Genomic DNA, 21,389 nt, shown 5'->3' with positions numbered 1-21,389 from the left:
TTATACGAGGGGGAAAAACCCCTTTGGTCAAGGGTGACACGCCAGGCTGTCACGACCAAAGGCATTTTGGTGTACCTCTGATTGCTTGGAGCAATACTGTTTGCGCGCGTAGCAACATATAATGCCACCGATACAATTGACTGGAAGATCCGCATAGCATCCTATATGGGCTCCTCATATAGCCTGCGTGCTTCCTTTGCGCTGTGATCCATAAAGCTGATCTGGTTCCCAATGCTTTGCTCTGACACACCCTTTCAACCCCGTATAAAGACCAGAGAGTATGCTTCACAGGCTGGGCTTTTTGCGTTCAGCGACGAGATCTCCCACCATTTTGGCACTCAGCTCCAAAACAGCCACCTACACTAGATATATCAACCGACATTCATTTATTTGTACATGGAAAATATCCTCACTCGCCCACTGTCTTTCTGGACACGAAGTTCTCAAGGTATTCTCTACCAGTCCCGACATTCCCCATCACCCAACTTCGAAGGTCTGAGCTCGGCCTCACCCAAATCTCATTTTGCAGTTCGTTATCTTCACCCTTGATAGTAGGAAATGCAAGACCGCATGACCCATCGATGGGGTATCCAAAGTACCGCACCTCATATGACTACAAACAGCGACCCGAGGAGTCAAAAGTAAGGCGGAGCGACCATCAAGGTCCTCGCCGAACCGATACGTCTTGATAGGAGGATGAGTGTCCATAATCTGCCATAAAGTAGATACGCACTGGCCAGAACCTCGAGGTGAAGACGACCCCGCGATAACCTGAATTGTTGAAAGATTCAATACCTTACACGGTTACCTCAAACAGATAGGTATTACGCAGGAGGGGCTGCCTAGTGTTGGCGGGGTCTTGACGACAATACGGCTATCTTGAAGCATACTCAGAGGTACCTTCCTTTGTAGAGACCAAGAACACTGTCCAGGGGATGGGAGCAAAACCGTGGGATCAGGACCAACATAGGGAAGCACGGATTAGCGCACAAGTGAAGTAAAAGTGGCTGTCAGGATTCTGCAACATGCCTGGTAAGTAGATGGCTAACCTGAACCTGAACCTCTGGTATTCCTCTTCACTGAATAGACTCGCTGCCACTGAACAGTCCACCTAATCAAGCGGAAGTGAAGGTGAGATCAAGGTGAAGGTCTTGCCAACCTGGATCCTTACCCCGCGGTCTGGAAGTGCCAGCTCAAAAGTGAGGCGGACCTGAAAGTTCGGACGACGGGTCCAGGTGACGATTTTGAAGGTTTCAATACCTGCCAAGTACGTACCAGGAGCCATTCACTCGACCGGTCTGCCGTTATTTTCAAGGTCGCCGGTCACTTGCCATAGTAACCACGGAGCAACCATACCGGTTGACCAACCAGAGGACGCTCTGGGAGCGATTTCATCCCAAGTCGGCCTCCCTCAAGCATATCGACCAGGTTGGCGCACCTTCCAACTACGATTTGAGTGAATGCTGTGGCCGCAGAGTATTGTGGATGGTACTTTAAAAACCCCTCCACCTCTCTCCCTCTTCCTCCTCTTCCTCTTTTCTTCTCTCATGCACAATCCGTTTTTTAACGTCGATACAGCATTCGCGATCGTTCAAGCAAGCCTTTGTCACAGCAGCATCAGCAGCAACAACAACCGCAACAGCAGCAACAATCGCACCCTCGCTTTGAGTGTGGCAGCAAGATGGAAGACCACCTGAGCTGGTTCCTCACCTTCGTGTGGTTGGGGGTTTGCACCCTCACCACCGTTGTCACTCTCCCTTTCGGCCTCTGTGCCTTTTTTCTCTGCAGTAAGTCGATGTTTTCTAGTCTAGAACGGACAGACAATCAGTGATACTAATGCTCCCTCAAATAGCCATGGCAATCGCCCACCCCGTCGTGGCGTGGGAGAAAGCCGAGGTGATTTTCTGGAAGCTCGTCGAGAGGCTCCTTGAATATCTCGATCTCGTCTACCTCTTTCGGCTGTTTCTCTCGGTTTCGACTGGCCTTGTTCTTGCGGTTCTTGTCACCAAGTTGGTTCGTATCGGCTTGAAGCATCCCAGGTATCGCAAGGTCTGTCGAAGAATCAGTCGCTGCGCCGAAACTGTCTGGTTTGTCGCCTCCAAGGGAGTCTCTGCTTGGAAGGTGTTTTCGCAATGGGTTATCCGGTTCTCTCAAGCCGTTTGTCTCCGCCAACAACGCACCGGAAAGGTATACCTGTCCTTGGAGAAGTGGTACCTTCTTGTTATCATTCCTCGATATGTTCCTCCGCCCACCCCGACACCTTTCATTGCGCCCGACAACCAGACTGTTGATCAGTCCGAGATGACCGTGGAACATCAGGCTGTTCCTCAGTACCTTCTTTGCCAGCGCGAGGGCTGGCAGGGTTCTGAGAATCTTGATGATGGTCATCTCGTGAACCGCAGCACCAGAGAAGACGTAGCCCGCCCAATTGCCAGCCCTGTTATTCCGGAACAGGCTGAGCACACCCAAGTCGCCAAGTCGACCACGGCCGTCTCTGCTTTCGATGTCGTCCACGCCAGTCCTGCCCCTCCTCGTCCGTCCATTCCAGAACGGGTCAAGGGTCTGGAACTGCTAATGGAGAAGACCGCGCGCGAAATGGGCATCTCAGTCGAGCAGTTCAAGGCCCGTCAGGCAACGAGCTCCCCGACGATCGTTGAAGAGGCCGCGCCAGGTTCGACGGCGCCTAACCAGCCACAACTGCCCGAGGCCGACACGCAGCATGCTCCTCAGCCGATGCCCGTACGGAGCACCCGCTACGAGCGCGTGCTGAAGAAGCTGTCCAAGTCTCGCCGCCACGTCCCGGCCCCCCGTTATGATTTATTTCAATCGGACTCTGTCTATGAGGAGATGGTTCCTGAATCTCTCATGGCGGTGGCAGTGTCGAGGCCGGCAGCTGTGGCTGAAGCACCCATTTCTGAACCGGTTGTCATCACGGAACCAACTGTCGCTCCGGAGCCGATCCACGCGGAGATGAAGCTCACCCCCCCGGAGATTGTCATCACACCGCCCTCCCCAGTCTTGGTTTCTAGGACCATTGTTGAGGATCAAGTTGTTGGCAGTGGTATTTCCAGCATGCCCGACAAGCTCGCTCCCAAGCCTATCCTGGCGGAGAAGCCTATTCGGGAGATTGTCACGGTCTCTTCTGTTCCGCCCTCTGTGGTATCCCAACTGCAGCTGAGCGAGCGGAACACCGTGTCCGAGCAGGAGATCGAGGATCTTAGACTTCGTATTGAGGTCTTGCGAATTTCCCCTTCTGTTGCTGTATCTACATCTGTAGACGAACAGAAGACTGTTGGAAATGGCGTTCAGTCGCCTCTCCAGGTTCCCGTTCTTGCAACCCTCGCATCACCCGCTGATGACCTCGTTCCTTCTGTCGTTGATTCGGTGGAAGACTCCGTCTTGATGGAGCCGGTATCAGCCCGTCCTTCGGACGATGATGTGGAAATGGGTGAGGATTCATCTGTCTTGTCTCTTGCAGGACCTGTGTCCAACGGAGTGGCTCACAGTGAAGTGTCTCCGGACCGTGATCTGGCCATGACGGACATCGAAGTTGCGACTACGGTTAACGCTGGTCTATCCGACGACCAGCAGATGCAAGACGGCGATGACAGCCACCAAGATTGGATGCACGAAGAGTCGCCCGTAGTCTCGTCGGACATGGAGTTGTTTCCGCCACAGCAATCTCCTGAGACTATCGTTTTTGGTGGGCAAGCTGTTCAACTTGTCCCGCTCGGCTCTCAGCAACCAATCTGGCAACTTCCCTCGGTGTTTCCTGAAGGTCAGACCGACTTCAACTTTGAGTTCACGATGCCCTCTTTGATCCAGCCTCAAATTGTTGAGCACGACATGGTTGATGTTCCCCATTCAGACATGGTCACGACGTTTTCTGAGTATCCCATGGTCGAAATGACATCGCCTTTGAACTTCATCCAGACCGATACCACTATGGAGGGTCACTTCGATTATCCGGCTCCCCCTGCGCTCACCCCCGGCCAACAGCAGCAACCCTGGAACATTGTTGAGCAGCCGACCGCAGCTACTTCCGATCGCGTCCTGGTCTCCGACACGATTGACTTCAACATGTTGGTGGATCCCAATCTCGACAACATGTTCGACAATGTGGTCTCGCCAATGGCTCTTCAGCCTAGTCCGGTTTCCGTTACCGCAGAGTCTGGCATGGGATTGGTTACTCCAGCTTCTCAGGCTGTTGACAACCGAGCTTCTCCTGTCACGTCCGAGCAGAGGCCGGTGGTTGCTGATATTCTTCCCGAGTTCGACATCAACTCGGTTCATCCAGATCTCCGGTACGTCGACACGCCGCTTGATGTGGCAGTAACTCAGGGTATCGCGCCGGCGGTTGAGCAACCATCAGAGCAGGATGTTGCTCAACAGCAACCTGAACAGGAGGTTTCTCAGTCAGCCCCGGCTACCGACGAGTACCCAGGCGTTGAGGTGTGCGAGCCTGAGGCGTGGGCTCAGCTCCAGGTGCTCCAGAACTATGTCCTCGAACACGATGCGGAAGAGAACAACTGGCAATCAGAGTATCCCGATCTTCCCCAGCAATCAGACTTGGAGTACCCTGAGCCCCTGGAGCACCCGGCCGAGGTAGATCAGACGCAGGAGTTGGGCTCGCCAACGTTCACCCCTGACGTTGACGATGGAGCAAGCAACGGCTCTCTTGTTTTGTCACCACCGGGCACGCCTACTTCCATTCGGTCGTGGGACTATTCGCTCTTCGGGAGCCCTCCTCCGGTTTGCTCGGCGCCGACTCCCCCCAACCGGTCGCCCACTCCTCCTCGCTCTACTGGATTGGACTTCACCAATGCGATGTTCCAGCCAACTCTCCCTGTCGGTGCACCGGTCTTCACCTCGGTCTCGACATTCCAGCCAATTCTTCCCGCTGCTGCGTCAGGCTCCAACCAGGCCTCGCCCTCCAACATCTTTGGAGAGGACTTCAGGCCTGATCATACCACCCCGGATGATCCCAATTTCCGGGTGCATGACGCGGCATGGACCACGAATGAGATGGATAGGATGCACCAGGCCTACCTGGTTGGTCAGAGGCTCACCCAGGCGGATGTTGCCTCGGCGAGTTTGCAGGTGGACATAATGCGGCAAACCGAAGGGGCGGACATCTACACCGAGCATGAGGAAGACTCTGATTGCTCGATCGAGAGCTCCGACGAGGAGGTTAGGATTCCGATCAGCCAGCGCAGGATTGCCATGCCCAGGTCGCGGGCGAGCAGAGCGATGGCGACGGCACCGGTCACTCCTTCAACCACGGCAACTCCCCCTGCCGGTGAGATTATTCCTCCGGCTGTCAGCGACTCGCCTGGCGAGGAGCAGGACGCCGAGAGGGATTTCACTGACCTTGAACTGGAGCTTTGGGCATGGTCAGCGAGGACGAGGAGGGCCCTCAGAGGGCCGATGAGGAGGTCATTCGGCGCAGGCCCCTCGCAAAACTACCAAGAAGGCGTCGCAACCTTCCTTCAAACAGCAACACCGGCAATTAAGACAAGGATCACAAGGCGACACATAAGCATATGGCATAAACGGCATGGGTGGTCCCGGGCGGGCGCCACTCAAGTTCGTACATAAGTCCAGCTTGTCGTTGTTCTCTCGAGCATGAGGCGGGTATGGGTAGGAGCTCAGAGAACCTGGGTCGTTTTGCGGGGCGCGAAGCAAAACTTCCCAGCTTGTTAGAATTCCTTGATCTGTGTTCGGTTGTTGTCAGTCTTGTTCGTTCGGTTTGAGAGTGTGTTGTCTATCGGGATCTTTTTTCGCCTTTCCATCAGAACTGTCACCTTTTTCTTCCCTTTTCCGACAATCTTCTACATCGATGACACACACTTCTCTCACCAGCGGGCTCGACTTTAAATACGAGGTTCCAGGCATGGGTGGGCGGGTTGGCCAGAACCAGGGAGTTTGGTTGTATGTGAAATGATGACAGGCTGGTCATTCCTGTCCTCTCATGATCATCAGTCAACTACCCATTTCTCACTCTCGTATTGTCGACATCAGCGGTCACACTGAGTACATTCGGCTACAGAGTTCCTTCGCACAGTCGCCACCGAAAGGCCGCATTCGGGAACAGGTGCTGCGAATCTTTCTATATCAGGTTTCTGGTAAGGGTGGGTGGGATGGCCAGAAATAGGGAGTACAGTTTTCTGTCTCTCGATATGTTGCAACCAAGAAGTCACGCTTGGCAATAAAGCAACCTGATATCAGCTCCGGTGCCTATAATCGGAAGCATTTTCTCATTGATCTCTCGGCGCCTATAGTCGGAGACATTACGTGTTTGCGGATCGACAACTTATGTTGGCAAGCTAGTCACACTTGCCTTCTGTCCTACCAGCAACACGACCCTCAACGTCGTCGTTACCGAGTCAGTCACGCTCACATTCGCAAGGCGAATCGACAACGTTCTGTCAGATTATCTGTTCTTTTTCTGTTCGAGTCATTCGTCGTTTTCAGATCATCTTTTACCAGCTTCAGGCCTAAGTATGTCTTCTGCGATTTCTTGTCACGATTACTGTCAACATCATCTTCTTACCAGACTTATCCACATCTTCCGGATTTCATTGCAGCAACTTTATCACTCTCGAAAGGCGAAACAGCAGCAGTGATTTGAGACTGACAGCATACTTACATGGCAACTCATCTTTTGACATCTATCAATCAGAAAACACCAAACAAGACAAAAAAATTGAAAAGGGAAAACAATCACCAAAAAATGTGCGAGTATATGTACGACCATCACCTGACAACAACTGTACAAGTACCACGTCAGTTTGCCGACGGCTTTCTTTCTCACCAAGGCATACCGACGAAACGATCATGTCGAAGACCAGCATCTTGACACTCAGTGCTGTTTCGACCAGATCATAGCGACCATCAATGTGCAATCACTCAAGCATGTTGACAGCATATGACCAAGTGCCGCCAATCTTCTTTCTTCTCCAAGGCACGGAAAAAAATAAAAAAATGAAACCAAAACAAAAATTGCAACACTTCATTCGAGCATCTTTTCTCTCACTCTCGGATGTCCAACCATTGATTGTGGCCAGTTCAACAGCGCTACATCTCTCTCATAGTAGCCCGAGAACTCAAAAAGAAACAACGTGTGACCAGTTCAGCTCCGCTTCATCACTTTCTTCACTCAAACAGGAAGCAGCTGACGAAACAAAATCAACATGTCAAGACATCAACGATTTACCTTGTCGAGACATCAACAAGAACGTCCTCAATCAATTATGGATGTTCACCAATGTGACAAGTTTGGGTCTGCACCAACCAACCCTTCAATCTTCGAATCTTCAAACACATACACAAAAAAAAAAAAAAGCAGTGACAGCAGACCCGAGCAAAAGAAACCAACATGTCAAGACTCAAATCAATCTTCAGATCGTCTCGACATCAGCGACGTCCTCAAACTTTCAAACTCAGGATGTCCAAACATGTGGCATGTTCAGGACTGCAAACGATCAACCAAAATCTCAAAGCTCCGTTTAGATCAAGAAAGGAGCAAGCAGTCCGAACGAAAACCCGAATCAACCATGTCTCAACTTACAACTTCAAACCGTGAACAACTTTCTTCAAACTCACATTGTCGGGACATGACGATTCCCCTCTTTGCATGCCTGGTCAAAAGCCAAAACCTACACTTGAAACGACCGGCAGCAAAGCTTTGCATGGCTTGGTCGACACCAATCACAACTTGTCGACCAGAAGCAAAGCAAACCTCGTGGCATAGATTAACACCTGCGATTCAACAGCTTCGGGTAAGAATCCTCTCTCCCATCTATCTCCCTTCCTTCTGCTGTTTGACACATAACTAACAAAGATGACAGGACTCGGTGAAACAAAATCAAATTGAACACGCTCAAACCAAATCAATCACGTCGAGCACTCCCACAAGCAGTTGAGATCGGTACCCTAAAAAAGGGGACTCCTCAAAGAAAGGAGAAAAACCAGATGGTCCAAAGCAAACTCAACGATAGATTGCAGTAAGTCCTCACTTATCTCGCCACTTTCTTGATTTGACGGGCGAGCGGCATGGCTAACATTGACGACAGAACCAAAAACCAAAACAAAAAAAACAAAAACCAAAAACATGTTGAGTTGGACCATCAACACCAGCGATTCGACAGCTTCGGGTAAGTTGCCCCCCCTTTTTTTGTCTCTTTCCTCCTCTCGTGCAGCTCGAATATCAGATAAGCTAACGATGAATGTAACAGGTTTCGATGGAAACAAAACCATATATCGAACCGAACCAAACCAACTTGCTCAAATCACTCATTCACGTTGTCGAGGATTCCCATTGTTGTCGAGATCGATACCCCCAAAAAAGGGGCTCCCCAAAGAAGGGAAAAGGATGGTCCGAATAATGCAAACTGAACTCAAACCAATAGAAAAATATGTTGAGTTGGGCCATCCATTGTGGGTGCAAAAATCGCATTCAAGAGCAAAGCTTGAAACACCGAAGAAAAAAGTAAGTTCCATGGCATCAACAAACACATGATCACTGATGATGAAGGAAGCAAATGGCTAACGGTTTGTACAGATTCGTGTTGTTTTATGTTGAGTTGGCCTGTCCAGGTTGTAAAATCAGCAACACTCAACAGACTGTCAATGTATGTACCACCTGATCTCTCCTTCTGTCGCTCTATCTGGGATTGTTTACTGACTTGGGTATGTCTGCAACAGAAAGCCGAACATTTGCTGCTGCAAATGAACCAAACAAACCAAATCAAATCCAATTCAAAATCAGGAACCAGGTAACGAATAACGGACATTCAACCATCCATGGCGGCATCGCGACAAAGCTCTTCAACTTCTATCTACTCTTGAGCTTCGTCCAGCCACTCGTCCCTCTAGTATTGGCACTACTAGTACTCGTTCCAGCAACAGCAGCAGCAGCGTCGGTTGAGCCAGCCGCATTACCACTCGAACCAATTCCTCTTTCTCTGGCAACGGCTCCCGACAAGCCACCGGCATTAACAACAGTCGCAACAGATTCAACCCCGAAATCACCGTTCACCCGTCCTTCTCTATCACCAATCTCTTCTCTTCGACGACGGCGCTTAACCAAAACTCCAAGACGACCGTCGTCATGTTCGAAAGCATCGTCCAGCTCGTCACCCTCGATCTTCTCCCACTCCAACATCGGCGCCTCGTTAATCAACTTCTTCTTCAACCGATCCGACATCCGGTGCGGACTGGGGAGTCTGCACCTGTCCAACCACTCCTTCCCTTCCAAACTCTCGAGGAAGTTGTGGATAGTCCCATGAGACCAGCGATCTATAACCAACCTCGGGTTGTTGTTCGCCGTCGTACTCTCTTCAGACGGTGTCGTCTCATTACCTTGACCACTGGGGCTTGGACTTTTCGGAAACATGTTCGGATCAACCGAGCGCCGATGGAGATTATCGCCAATCAACAACCGATATAGATTGTGGCCCATGTTGCACAGCTCATCGTAGGTATCCCGCGAATCAAAACCAAACGGGAGACCTTGCGTGCAACAGGCCCAGGCGATATTGTGGGCCAGCAAGCAGACGGCTTCAATAAACATTCCGGCCGTCTGAGGGTCTTCCTTGACTAGAGCTGGCAGCGGCTTTTCGATCCAGAGCGGACGGGGACGGTGGGGGAAAGATCTGGTTTTCTCAACATCGATCGGCGGTCCCTCCAACCCGGACTGCTGGTGTTGACCAGATAACATGGCCGCCGGAAACGGTGGCTCCTCTAATTGATAAGACGCCTGTGGCCATAAAATTGTCGGTCGCGGGTAGTCTTGGTGTGGAAGTGTGATTTGTGAAGGAAGCCGAATGGCGAGATAATGTGAGGTCAGCATCACCAAATGAGTGATGTTGGCCAGGGATGTGTTGATAACCTCCGGTGAGAGGCCTACAGAAACACAAAAAAAAAGTAAGTCAAGCTGATTGTCGGAGGCATTGGGAGAAAAGGGGCTAACTCACTGTTTAGAGCATGCAAGTCGATAATCTCGACACCGCCGAGCTCATACCGTTTCGAAGAACCCTTGCGAATCTGCCGAAGTCCAAACAGTCTGGCAGCCTCCTCGCACAGAAACGATCTCGTCGACGCCATGGTGTCAGCACAAGCAGCCCATTTGAACCGAATACGGCGGATCGACTCCTGGGTTTCCTCCAGCTGGCGGTTTCGCCTCGCTGCAACTCCAGTCGACATGGCCGATAAATCAGACTTCTTCCGGGCGAGGACATCCTTCTTCTTCTCGACCTCCTTCCTGGTCTGCTCGGTCTGTCTCTTCAAGCGCTCACACTGCGCCATGATCTCGGCGGTTCGAGCATTAGCGGCAGCCACTTCCGACTTGAGTCGGTCCAGGTAAGGCTTCCTGGATGGTCCTTCTGCTTCCTCCTCTGCGACGGTGCGCTCTAACTCTTCGTTCTCGATTAGGACTCGTGCGTTCTGCACTCGGAACGGGTAAAGCCGATTGTGCGCATCAACAGCGCAGAGAAAAGGCACCCTTCCCTGATGCGAGCGGTCGCAAAGACTGCAACAAATCATTTTGAACAAGAACAAGAAAGATGGCTTCGTCGAGAAATCCAAAGTGGTGAGTTTGATTGCGAAGAGGAAAAGGGTTGTCTCGTGGATGTCAGCAACAGAGGGGCTAACTTGATATGCTGGTGGTTATCGATGGAACAGATCTTCATCCAAAGACTCGACGATGACATGACGAAACGGCCGATGTTTGCTGCCCGATGAGATACTCTCAAAGCAATACCGATACCGACGAGCGGCGATGAAACAAGACGAATGAATATCGATCAATACCAATCATCTAAAGAGAGAGAAGCGGTCGGTGTTGGTGTCAAGAAGGAGATAAACAAGATCAAAAACAGTCTCCAGCACACACACACACACGCCCCTGGGCGTCATCCGAGGACCACTCACCGGGATCATGTTTCACAGCATCAAGTCACAATCCTCGCCGCATCTGGTCAAGTGTCAACGCCCTGCTACCTGCCCCGGATTGGCGCGTAGTACCGACCCACTTCCCGCTCTTGCCTAGCTCGACAGCCGCCCATCGCTCTCGGCCCCTCTTCCAGAGGCTCCAGCGCCCTCCACTCGCTGTGAGCGAATCCTCCACAGCTGCAACCGCGTCCATTCGGCGGCTCCCGGTCTCACCAAAAGTAGAGGTACCTAACCTCAACGTCCTCTCATCCAAGCGAGGTCACAGAAAGGAAGCGACGAAGACGAGACCTCGACTTCTCTGTCACACCCACACACTTGCACAAAACTTGCAGTGTAGCACAATCCAATCGGCAACAACGCACTCATCGGGCAGCAGATACTCTCAAGATATCGGCCAAGTCTACAAACAACTACCAGTCAGTCTCCCAGAAGAGAGAGACACAACAAGTAAACATCCAATCAACAGCAAAGTGAAAGCGGCATCACTTGCGACAACTCATAAACAACAACAAAAGGAAAGAGCATAACCTGCCTTTCACTCACGCCTACCAGCGCCTTCCGCCCTTGTCCTTACAAACCAACAACATGGCATCTACCCCGCCTCAAATACGGCAAGAACGGCCAGAGTCGCCTGATTCGGATCTAAGCACCGCTTCTCCAGCCGGCAGCGAGCACAACCGCAGCTCTTACTTTGGCGGGGACGACTCTTTTGACCACAACATCCAGTCACCTCAGTCACCTCGGTCGCCTCAATCACCTCGATCACCTCGATCGCCTCAGTCGCCTCAGTCGCCTCAATCACCTCGATCACCTCGATCACCTCAGTCGCCTCAGTCGCCTCAGCTCCTTTCGCCTCTTCAACCAGTGCGCTCAACGCCCATCGTCCCTATCATGGACAACAACAGCAACACAAGCGGCGGCCCGGACAGCGACGATGACGACCTGGCCAACAGCCCCAGTGACCACGGCAATAACGCAGAGCCGACAGTCACCCAGTTCCAACAGGATCAACAAGACCGCTCCTCTCCTCCCCCCTTCCTCCCTGCCACAGTTTTCCAAGGCAGCAACAACAATTACAACTCACAGCGCACCCAGGTCAAGACTCCTGAGCCGCGCAATAACACCACCACTCCCACCAACGAACCGATTACCATCACCAACCAAAACAGTAGCAACCAAGGCAACCACAACCACAGCCTTTATCAGACCCTCAACCCAATCAAAACCTCCATCAACCCAACTCCTCGGAACATTCTCGCAGCGCACACTCTTTCGTCGCCCAGCACTCCAGGCACTCTACCCAACTTTGACTGGGACGACTTCGTCACGCGCTACACCGAGTCCCTCTCAGCCGCCGACGCCCAAGAGCAAGAACTCCTTGAAGAGTTCCAGCAGCTGGTCCAGTACTTCAACGTGTGGGCCTCATCTTCTTCGGCTCACGACACGGACCGCGCCGTCAAGCGTCTGCAGACGCGCGAGCGGTACGTGCGCCTTTCGGAACAGAATCTGGCGCAGAGGAGAAAGCATTTGACAGAGGTGGTGAGGGCTTTTCAGAGCGCGCTGGCGCTGTTGAGTCAGTCTTCTTGATGGCACAATGAATCGTCTTTTGGTTGAGACAAGAAACAAAATTGGTGGTTGATCTTTAAGTGGTGGTGAGGAGGAGGAGGAGCGGCAGCAGTATAAGCACATGACTGCTTTTACAGAAAATGAACAATAAAAAAAAAAAGAGAAAAAAAAAAAGAAAAAAAGAAAAAGGCGTGGTCCCTGTGGCGGCTTGACCGTGGGCCGGACTCATGCCGTGGTGGAGGGTAGTTTGGAAGAGGGGAAGGCGTGATCCCAAAGGCGGCTTTGACCGTGGGTCGGATGCACGCCGTGGGAGGAGAAGTGTGAAGTGGGTTGTGTTTTTGCGTGGTTTTTTCTTTGGTGGTTTTGTCTAGAATAGCTGTAGATAGCTTGGCCTCCGGGCAGGTTGAGGGCCAAGGGCCCGACAGGTATGTTCACTTCTTGCCTTTGCCCTTCTGTTTACCGCAGCTTTACTAACTCTTCTACATGCCAGGGTCGGGGTCAAGGGGAATCTGGGGCGCATGTATGTATCCTACTTTTCCTTTCTTTTTTCTTTGATCATACAGGGACTAACTGTTCTACACTTACAGGAAGGGAAACTGGGACGGGGGAGGAAGAGGGGTGCAGATAGGGTGCGCATCATATAGGTAGGGGAGAATAGGCTTTTGAGTGTTGGTGATGAGAAGAAAGAAACGAGAAAAGCGAGCATAAGTTGCTCAGGAGCATAAAGTGCTCGAAATGGGGAAGGGGTCAAGGAGCATAAATTGCTCAGGAGGGGCTTGAGAAGGGTTGACACAGTCACCAGACAAAGTCGGTGAGCTTAGGATGGTGAGAGTGGAAGACGAATTTCATGTGTTGAGAGTTTTTGTATACCAGACAGAAGTCTGTGTGGATCATACAAACAAAATTGCTGCGAGAATTGGAACTGGGAAGAAGCAAGGTCTTCTGTTGGGGTGACAATGGTGGTGGTGGTTGTTAAACCAAGTGCTTTAACAACTTTGGGCTCCAAAGAGGTCACGATGCAAATAGGTATAAGCGGTGGATGATGATCAAAAACGTTAACACCTTCCTTATGTTTCTCACAATTGTTTGATGTGACAGGTGGCATCCTTGCTCATAGGTGACATGACTTCTCGAAATATTGCATCTGTTGTTACCATCTACGACGACGATGTATTCGAGATCGACGAGTACTGACGTTTTGGACCAACAATTGTCATATCTAGCTACAGCCCAGCCCTCGAAGTTCATTGAAATGATGAAAAACCAGTAAATCAATTCTTTTTGGTACCCCCGCAACGCCTTGATCCATCCAACCAAAAATAAAGCTGAAATCTAACCATGGTCAACATCGATAGCACACGGGTATCATGAGAAGCAACGGTTCTTCCACGCCATGCCGTGCTCAATAACCAAGAAAATGCTCAACCCCGTCCTCCACTCATCGTTGTCAATTTACCATTCGTCAATACCCCCTTTCTCATGATTCATTCAAGGCATCACCATTTATCTCGCCTCCTGCGCATCTTTCTTTATCGTCCCGTACCCTCCATCCACAGCCGAGCCGGCCCTCGATCCCTGAAAGTTCGAAACCAACGTACTCCCCTCATTCAACACCTCCACTCCCTCTTCTTCCTCCTCCTCTTCCTCCTCTTCACCACTCTCCTCAGAATCCGTCTGCAAACTCCTCGATGGCCCCTCCCCCTCCACAATCCACCAACTCGGTATCGCTCCGATGGCCGCCACAAGACTCAAAAACCACCAAGAAGCAATGATATAATCCCTCCCCGTCACTCCCCACGTAAAGATCGCTCCCGCCATAGCGGGACCAATCGCCCTTCCCAACCCCGAAAAAGTCGTCGCGAATCCATTCAACGTTCCCAAAATGCGTAAAGAGGAGGCCGAGTTGGTGAGCAAGATGGTCGTGCAGGGAAAGCCAATAATGACAGCGACGCCCTTGACCAAGATGAGGGTGAGGAAGACGGCGTAGCGCGTGTGTGTGTCTTCGATCAGCGCCGTGTACGGCGTCAACAGGTAGACGATGGGGAAAAGGAGGGTGGCGGCGCGGAAACACCGCAAGACCCCGAACCGGGCGCAGAACCAGGGAAACAAGAAAAACTGGACGACGCCGCACGCGATGCCGTACACGGTGTAGATGGTGCCGATCTTGTCCGAACTCAGACCGAAGCCGCCTGAGAATTTGAAGGGGAGGTGCGTGTTGGATGGGGTCCGGTCGTGCGGGGATACGCGCGGGTAGTTGAGGAAGACGGGCAGGACTTGGTCGAAGGTTACCGAGTGGAGGGCGAGAAAGGTGTACGAGGTTAGGTTGATGATGGTTTGCGGGGTGAAGATTTCGCGGAGGGTGGGAGGGTCGGTTTCCACGGAGGAGGCTATGGAGGTGGAGAGGGAGGATGGGGCGAGTAAGGGGGCGGAGGCGCCGTCGTCGACAAAAGAGTGTCGTCTATTGTTTCGGTGGTGGTGATAGTGAGGGCCCCGGCGTTTAAAGGGGCGAGTGAGTTTCTCCCCCAAAGCGAGACCCCAATCCCGATGGCCGCGTCGGCTTTCGAGCGTTTCACGGAGGAAGAGGAGACCGGTCATGAGGGAGATGAAGAAGATGATGCCGGCGACGATGTTGGGGAGCGCAAAGGGGTACTTTTTGAAGAAGTCGATGTTGCCGAAGAGAGAAGGGTATTGCTTGGCGGGCTGGGCGAAGAAACCGCCAAAGGCGGGACCAAAGACGCTGCCGATGGACCAGACGAGAGGCATGAGCGAGAAGGCTTTGGGTTGGAGTTCCTTTTCAGGAACCATTTCTGCTACCATCGTTCGGAGGATGCCGACTGAATGCCCATATGTTAGTGTTTCCTTTGTTTGAGCATACCGAGGTCTCTTTCTTACCATTTCCATTTCCAGCTCCCATGATGAACCGCACGGTGATGGCCATGGTGAGACTAGTCGATAGACCCCATAAGATGAAGCAGATCATGGTGCTGGTGATACCGAGGAGAATGATGGGCTTGCGGCCGAACCGGTCGGATGCTCTCCCCCAAGGCACGGCGGCCATACTTTGCGCAACTGAGAAGATGGATCCTGTGAAGCCGGCCCATTTCGCCACCTCGTTCTTCGGAACCCCGAAACTCTTGATCATCTCGGGGAGGTAAGGGTAGATGGATGTTGCGGCTAAGGGTTCAGCGAATCTGGCGATGGCTGTGGTTGATGATTGTTAGCATAGTGTTCACTCAGATGAGATATGACTACTTGCAGAGGGGACTAAGGGGCTCTTCAACAGTGTAATATGATTCTAAAAGTAATGATGGCTACTTACCCAGAATTGCCAGCTGTTGCTTTGGCAGTTTGGGGCCATCTTTGTTTTTCGTTACCATGATGGCAATGGTCTACTCTGTATAGCTCGTAATTCTGGATTTGAGGATGCAAAAAATGAATTCCAGGATAGTATATTCTGAAGTGGAAGCAAATGTATTGCTCAAGCAAATAACTTAAGCAATGAAGAAGAAGCGCCAGAGTCTACTATCTTATACGGGGTGGCGACTATGACTGGACGAGGTGGCAGGGCAGGATCGGTGTGAAGGTTGTCAGATTTTGAGGCCCTTGAAATGACAGATGAAGGAGGGGCAGAAAGCGGATCAGGAAGAAGAAAATAAAATACAAGAAAAAAGTATTTAGAAAATTTGAAGAAAGCGCAGCAGCAAGAGAAACTCGAATCCTAGACCCCGGAAAAAAAAAAAAAAAAAAAAAAAAAAGTTATCAGCCAAAAAGAGGCGTAGGACGGTGGTGTCGAGAAAAAGGATCGCTGTTCGTCACATGCGGCTTTATGCGGAACTAACGGGAGGTACGGATGGACGATGTTCCATTGCCTATCTTTGCAGTGCTTGGAACGCTAAAAGGACCCTTGCCGAGCCATTGAGAAAGCTGCCTGGAGCCCACCGTATTCCATTGTGTCCACCATTCGCTTCCTGTAGGAATTGGTTCACTGCAGGTACAAAAGAATCTTTGGCTGGGGAATTCCACTTATCTGTGACTGTCCTTTTCAGCCATGGAACACAACTTATGAATGGCAAAGAATTGCCTGAGCCCCCTTCCAGTTTTATCATCATCCTCAATGGATGGTCTCTTGCTTCTGTCAAGCGTTGTACATCCAATTGATAACGGCGGTGAGCTGTAGTTCGGCTGTGACTCGACCGGTGAGGACTCTTGGAGCATCGATGTCAGTATGTGTCAGAACTCACCATACTCTGTTGACGTTGTGAGATATTGCATGCATATTAATCGCACCTTTCTCTGTCTCAGCAGTCACACGCACATATTACATTCGGGGAACCCGTCGGCTTTCCGCCCTCTGTATTGGTGTGTGTCCGAAGCCGTGGTCGGCCTCGAAGATCACAGGGTTGACGTTCACCCTCAATTGTCATTGGCTGCCATTGGAACGCCGGCTTACTTATATGCTATACGCAGTACAACCTTCGCCTTTCATCAGTACAGCATCGTGACTCAAATCTGCAGGCACTTACGGAACTCTTGCCCGCCCTTCAACAAGCCTTGTTTACTGCATAGGCTATTGACTCCCGCGTCAAGGGCGCCAAAGTCAACATGGCCACCAGACCTCGAGGCTTACAGTTTGATGGCTTTTGATGAAGTGATCAGATGATACACGAGACGGACTGTGCAAACCTAGTGGGCGGAAATATCCAATTTTTGGATCGTGTTTTTTCTGTTTCGTTTTTGGCTTCGATTGCGGATCGGCGTCAGCCAAAACGAACGGAAATCCAACTCCTCCTGTCACTGGCCAACGGCAATTCAACGGTCAATCACTGTGCTAGAGTGTAATGACGACCGTGATTTCGTACTGTATTTACATCGAACGTGCGGGGAACTTCAACCCTCAAACCATGAGGGGTCACTACTACGATAGTATTGAAGCCTGGCCAGGCAAGATTGTGCCGTCCAGCCCTGCAATGACGCCAACCGTAAAGTCGAGGAATTGTTACCAATGTCACCGTCGATAACTCATTCATTGAAGAACCCGACCTCAATTCGACTCGGGAAACTCTTATGAATGATTGGTAGGCGCACCGTTATCACAATCGGATATAGCGGCACCTCCCGTGGCTGCAGGCGACTCGGACTTTGTTAGCTTGCGAGACCTGCCGATAGGTAGAGAGTCCTAGGGAGTCACTTGTCACTACAGTTAAGTAGATTGTGAGGTTACGTTAGGTGAGGAGGTAACTTGGTGACGACGTTTTCATTCCGATGGAACTCGCTCAACTTCCTTTCTTTTCATCTCGTCACTGTAAATTCCATCTGTATTCATCGTGGCATGGCCAAACCCCATCATCTCCACTCCTCCAAGGACACTCGACAAAGTGTAAGTGAGACATCGCACCCTCTTCTATCGCTTAAACATTTCTTCGTCCACTTCCCCTCACACCCTCTCACGCGACCAGTTGTCCCGATATGGGCTACTCGTTTCCCGCTCTCGGACCGTGAAACCCTCGGTTTACTTCCTATTGGATGTTCAAGCCAAGACTCTTCCACCTCCATCGATAACACCCTTTCCTTCAGCTACTGACCCTCAACATGCAGTGTTCATCGAACTAGATATTCAAACATAGATACAGCTTAAGCAAGCTTCAACATGGGTACCCCCTCGGAGCATACCCCCCTCATCGCCACGGTGGAAGTTGGGGCTGCTCCTCGGCGTCGGTATTCCCACCATGTCGCCCGCCGATTCTTTACCCTTTGCTTTTCTTCCATCCTCTTTTCGTTCTTTTTGTTCTTCATCGCCTCCTTCACTTTTCTTCCCCGTCCTTCGTCGTGGCCTGGCTGTGGTCATGGTCGAAGCAAGGTAGACTATAAGCACTTGCGACAGCTACTTCTTGACACTCCTAGTAGCAAAAAGGCCGAGGAGTGGCAGAGATACTACACTGCCGGGCCCCATCTTGCTGGCAAAAACTACTCCCAGGTATGTTAGCGTTTCCCTCAAGAATCATAGTCAAAAGCCATGCATTCTCATTCCTTTTGTAGGCACTCTGGACAAAGGAAAAGTGGGAAGAATTTGGTGTCCAGTCACACATCGTCGACTACGAGGTCTACATTAACTACCCAGTCGACCATCGCCTGGCCCTCCTTAATAAGGATGACAAGAAGAACGACAGCAGCTCGGACAACTGGCGGGTTTCTTTTGAAGCCACTCTTGAAGAGGACATCCTCGACGAGGATCCGAGCACAAGTTTGCCCGACAGAGTCCCCGTCTTCCACGGTTATTCTGCTTCCGGCAACGTCACCGCACCCGTGGTCTACGTCAACTACGGCACGTACCAGGATTTTGAGGACCTGCTCAAGGCCAACGTCAGCCTTGCTGGGAAGATCGCCATTGCTCGTTATGGCCTCATCTTCCGTGGGCTCAAGGTCAAGAGGGCGCAGGAGTTGGGGATGATCGGCGTTATCATCTTCACTGATCCCGGTGAAGATGGTGAAATGACTGAAGAGAACGGCTACGCTCCTTACCCCGAAGGACCGGCTCGTCAACCTAGCAGTGTCCAGCGGGGAAGTACCCAATTCCTCAGTGTTGCTCCAGGCGACCCGTAAGTCATTGTGTTTTGGCAGTTGTATATCAAGAAAGAGCTAACGTTGATAACAGGACAACGCCGGGCTATCCTTCCAAACCCGGTGTCCCTCGGGGGCCGGTTGACGGAGCTATTCCCAGCATACCCTCGATCCCTCTCTCTTACGCCGAAGCTCTTCCTATTCTCAAGGCCCTCAATGGCCATGGTCCCAAGGCTTCGGATTTCAACAAGTGGTGGACTGCTCGGACTGGTCTAGGCCACAAGGGCGTTCATTATAACATTGGACCGACGCCGGATGACGTTGTTGTGAACCTATACAACGAGCAGGAATACGTTACTACTCCTTTGTGGAACGTTATCGGCATCATCAACGGTACGATTCCGGATGAGGTGATTGGTGAGTCATCTTCCCCCCCTGGACATGCGGGAGACGTACCCTTCGTGAGCCCAATACTGACTTGTAACATAGTTATCGGCAACCACCGCGATGCTTGGATTGCGGGCGGTGCTGGTGATCCGAATAGCGGCTCTGCAGTTCTCAACGAGGTTATCCGTTCCTTCGGAGAAGCTTTGCGTCTTGGCTGGAAGCCCTTGCGTACTATCGTCTTTGCTAGCTGGGATGGTGAAGAATACGGTCTTGTCGGATCTACCGAATGGGTTGAGGAGTATCTTCCCTGGTTGAGTGCCGCCAATGTTGCCTATCTAAACATCGACGTCGGCGTCCGGGGTAAGGTCTTCTCAGCCTCTGCCGCTCCTCTCCTCAATAGCATCATCTACTCCGCCACCGGAGCCGTCGAGTCCCCCGACCATCCGGGCCACTCCATCCTCGAGAAGAATTGGGACAAGAAGATCGACACCATGGGAAGCGGCAGCGATTTTACCGCCTTCCAGGACTTCGCCGGCATCCCTTCCCTGGACGTTGGTTTCGGCGCTGGCAAAGACGACCCGGTCTACCACTACCACAGCAACTACGACAGTTTCTACTGGATGAAGAAGTACGGTGACCCAGGGTTCGTCTACCACCGGACCATGGCCCAGATCTTCGGCCTCCTTATCGCCGAGCTCGCCCATCCTCCTGTGCTCGCTTTCAGCGCCGAGAGCTACGCTACGGCGCTAAACGGCTACGTCACCCAGGTAGAAGACAAGCTGAACGCCGTGCTCCACCCACTCAAGGAGGAGGAGGAGGTCGACATCTCTACCCTCACCGAGCAGGTCATTTCCGAGTTGCGCGGCAATCACTACAACAGCAGCAGCAGCAGCACTGCCATTACATCCAGCACCTCCAAGGCCGCCGTAAAGGCCTTCCGGGACTCTTTCAAGCGTCTCCACGACGCAGTTGACAAGCTAACGGAAAAGGCCGCCCGCCTCGACGCCGAAGCAGAGGACCTCAGGAGCCAGGCACGCGAGCACATCCCGTGGTATCACTGGCACCAGAAGATCAAGTTGGGGTATCAGATCCGCAAGGTTAACACCAAGTACAAGTATATCGAGAGGAACTTTTTGTTCAGCCAAGGGTTAGATGGGAGACCGTGGTTCAAGCATGTGGTGTTTGCGCCGGGGTTGTGGACTGGGTATTCTGGAGGTATGTCTTACTCTTTTTTTTTTTTTTTTTTCTCTATTCTTTAGTCCCCTTCTCTGCGTGGCATTGTTAGATGATTTGATGCTAACTGAATTGTTTCATAGCGGTGTTCCCTGGGCTCGTTGAAAGCATCGATGCGAGGGATTGGAGTAACGCCGAGAGATGGGTAGATATCATTGAGGCTTGCATTAAAAATGCGGCGAGGAAGTTGTGACTTGATGATTGGAAAGAGTAGGTACCTCTAGGTAAGGTGATGGGTACCTAAGTTCAAACCAAACCGCTTTGGGGTCTCGGTGTATATATGGTCTCAAATTGTCGACGTTGCCATTCAGCGAACATTGAGCGAGACATGATGTTCACACAGGTTATTGCAAACGACAACCACATATCTTGAATGAAGGACTATATCCTCTCCTCGACTGTACCAAAATCATGTGGATGAATATTTCTTCGCGTTAGCCTCAAAACTCGGTCCTCAACAATGAGTCAATCCCATCCCGCGAACACATTCTCTGTCGTTCTGCGGAGCCGTATGTAACCAAACCGAATACCACCCATCAACCGCTTATCCACTCTCTACACATACACACGCACCGTTCCGTACCGCTCTTCTTCTGGGTTTCCTACCTCCTCTCTCGCAAAATCAACAACGTCATCCCTACCTATCCTCGCCCACCACCGATCTTTTATCTACCCATCGTACTTCTAGACTA

General features: G+C 51.4%; 5 protein-coding genes across 5 annotated transcripts in view; 3 read left to right on the top strand and 2 right to left on the bottom strand.

Moving 5' to 3' along the window:
- Positions 1-1,681: 1,681 nt before the first annotated feature.
- NEUTE1DRAFT_105689 (uncharacterized protein) lies at positions 1,682-5,513 on the top strand (the record flags this gene model as incomplete). The annotated part of the gene is made up of 3 exons (XM_009858050.1): positions 1,682-1,787; positions 1,853-5,299; positions 5,383-5,513. 3 exons carry the CDS (start codon positions 1,682-1,684, stop codon positions 5,511-5,513), a joined length of 3,684 nt encoding a protein of 1,227 aa, XP_009856352.1.
- Positions 5,514-8,817: 3,304 nt separating this feature from the next.
- Positions 8,818-10,545, bottom strand: NEUTE1DRAFT_91324 (uncharacterized protein; the record flags this gene model as incomplete). The annotated part of the gene is made up of 2 exons (XM_009858049.1): positions 8,818-9,906; positions 9,978-10,545. The coding sequence occupies 2 exons, from the start codon at positions 10,543-10,545 to the stop codon at positions 8,837-8,839; spliced, it is 1,638 nt and encodes a 545-aa protein (XP_009856351.1).
- A 993-nt stretch (positions 10,546-11,538) lies between these two features.
- On the top strand, positions 11,539-12,540 carry NEUTE1DRAFT_91322 (uncharacterized protein; the record flags this gene model as incomplete). The annotated part of the gene is made up of 1 exon (XM_009858048.1): positions 11,539-12,540. The coding sequence occupies one exon, from the start codon at positions 11,539-11,541 to the stop codon at positions 12,538-12,540; it is 1,002 nt and encodes a 333-aa protein (XP_009856350.1).
- Positions 12,541-13,663: 1,123 nt separating this feature from the next.
- NEUTE1DRAFT_150202 (uncharacterized protein) lies at positions 13,664-15,979 on the bottom strand (the record flags this gene model as incomplete). The annotated part of the gene is made up of 3 exons (XM_009858047.1): positions 13,664-15,353; positions 15,412-15,720; positions 15,839-15,979. The coding sequence occupies 3 exons, from the start codon at positions 15,894-15,896 to the stop codon at positions 14,023-14,025; spliced, it is 1,698 nt and encodes a 565-aa protein (XP_009856349.1).
- Positions 15,980-18,245: 2,266 nt separating this feature from the next.
- Positions 18,246-21,389, top strand: part of NEUTE1DRAFT_126170 (uncharacterized protein) — a gene marked incomplete at both ends in the record, with an annotated part of 4,340 nt that continues 1,196 nt past the window's right edge. The window contains 5 exons of the mRNA XM_009858046.1: positions 18,246-18,376; positions 18,421-18,493; positions 18,556-19,115; positions 19,172-19,494; positions 19,567-20,679. Coding sequence (XP_009856348.1) covers positions 18,246-18,376; positions 18,421-18,493; positions 18,556-19,115; positions 19,172-19,494; positions 19,567-20,679 — 2,200 coding nt within the window. The remainder of the gene's footprint in view (positions 18,377-18,420; positions 18,494-18,555; positions 19,116-19,171; positions 19,495-19,566; positions 20,680-21,389) is intronic.

This window comes from Neurospora tetrasperma (assembly GCF_000213175.1).
Source record: "Neurospora tetrasperma FGSC 2508 unplaced genomic scaffold NEUTE1scaffold_81, whole genome shotgun sequence".
In the NCBI taxonomy this organism is placed as follows: domain Eukaryota; kingdom Fungi; phylum Ascomycota; class Sordariomycetes; order Sordariales; family Sordariaceae; genus Neurospora; species Neurospora tetrasperma.
This window is presented reverse-complemented; position numbering and strand designations above follow the sequence as displayed.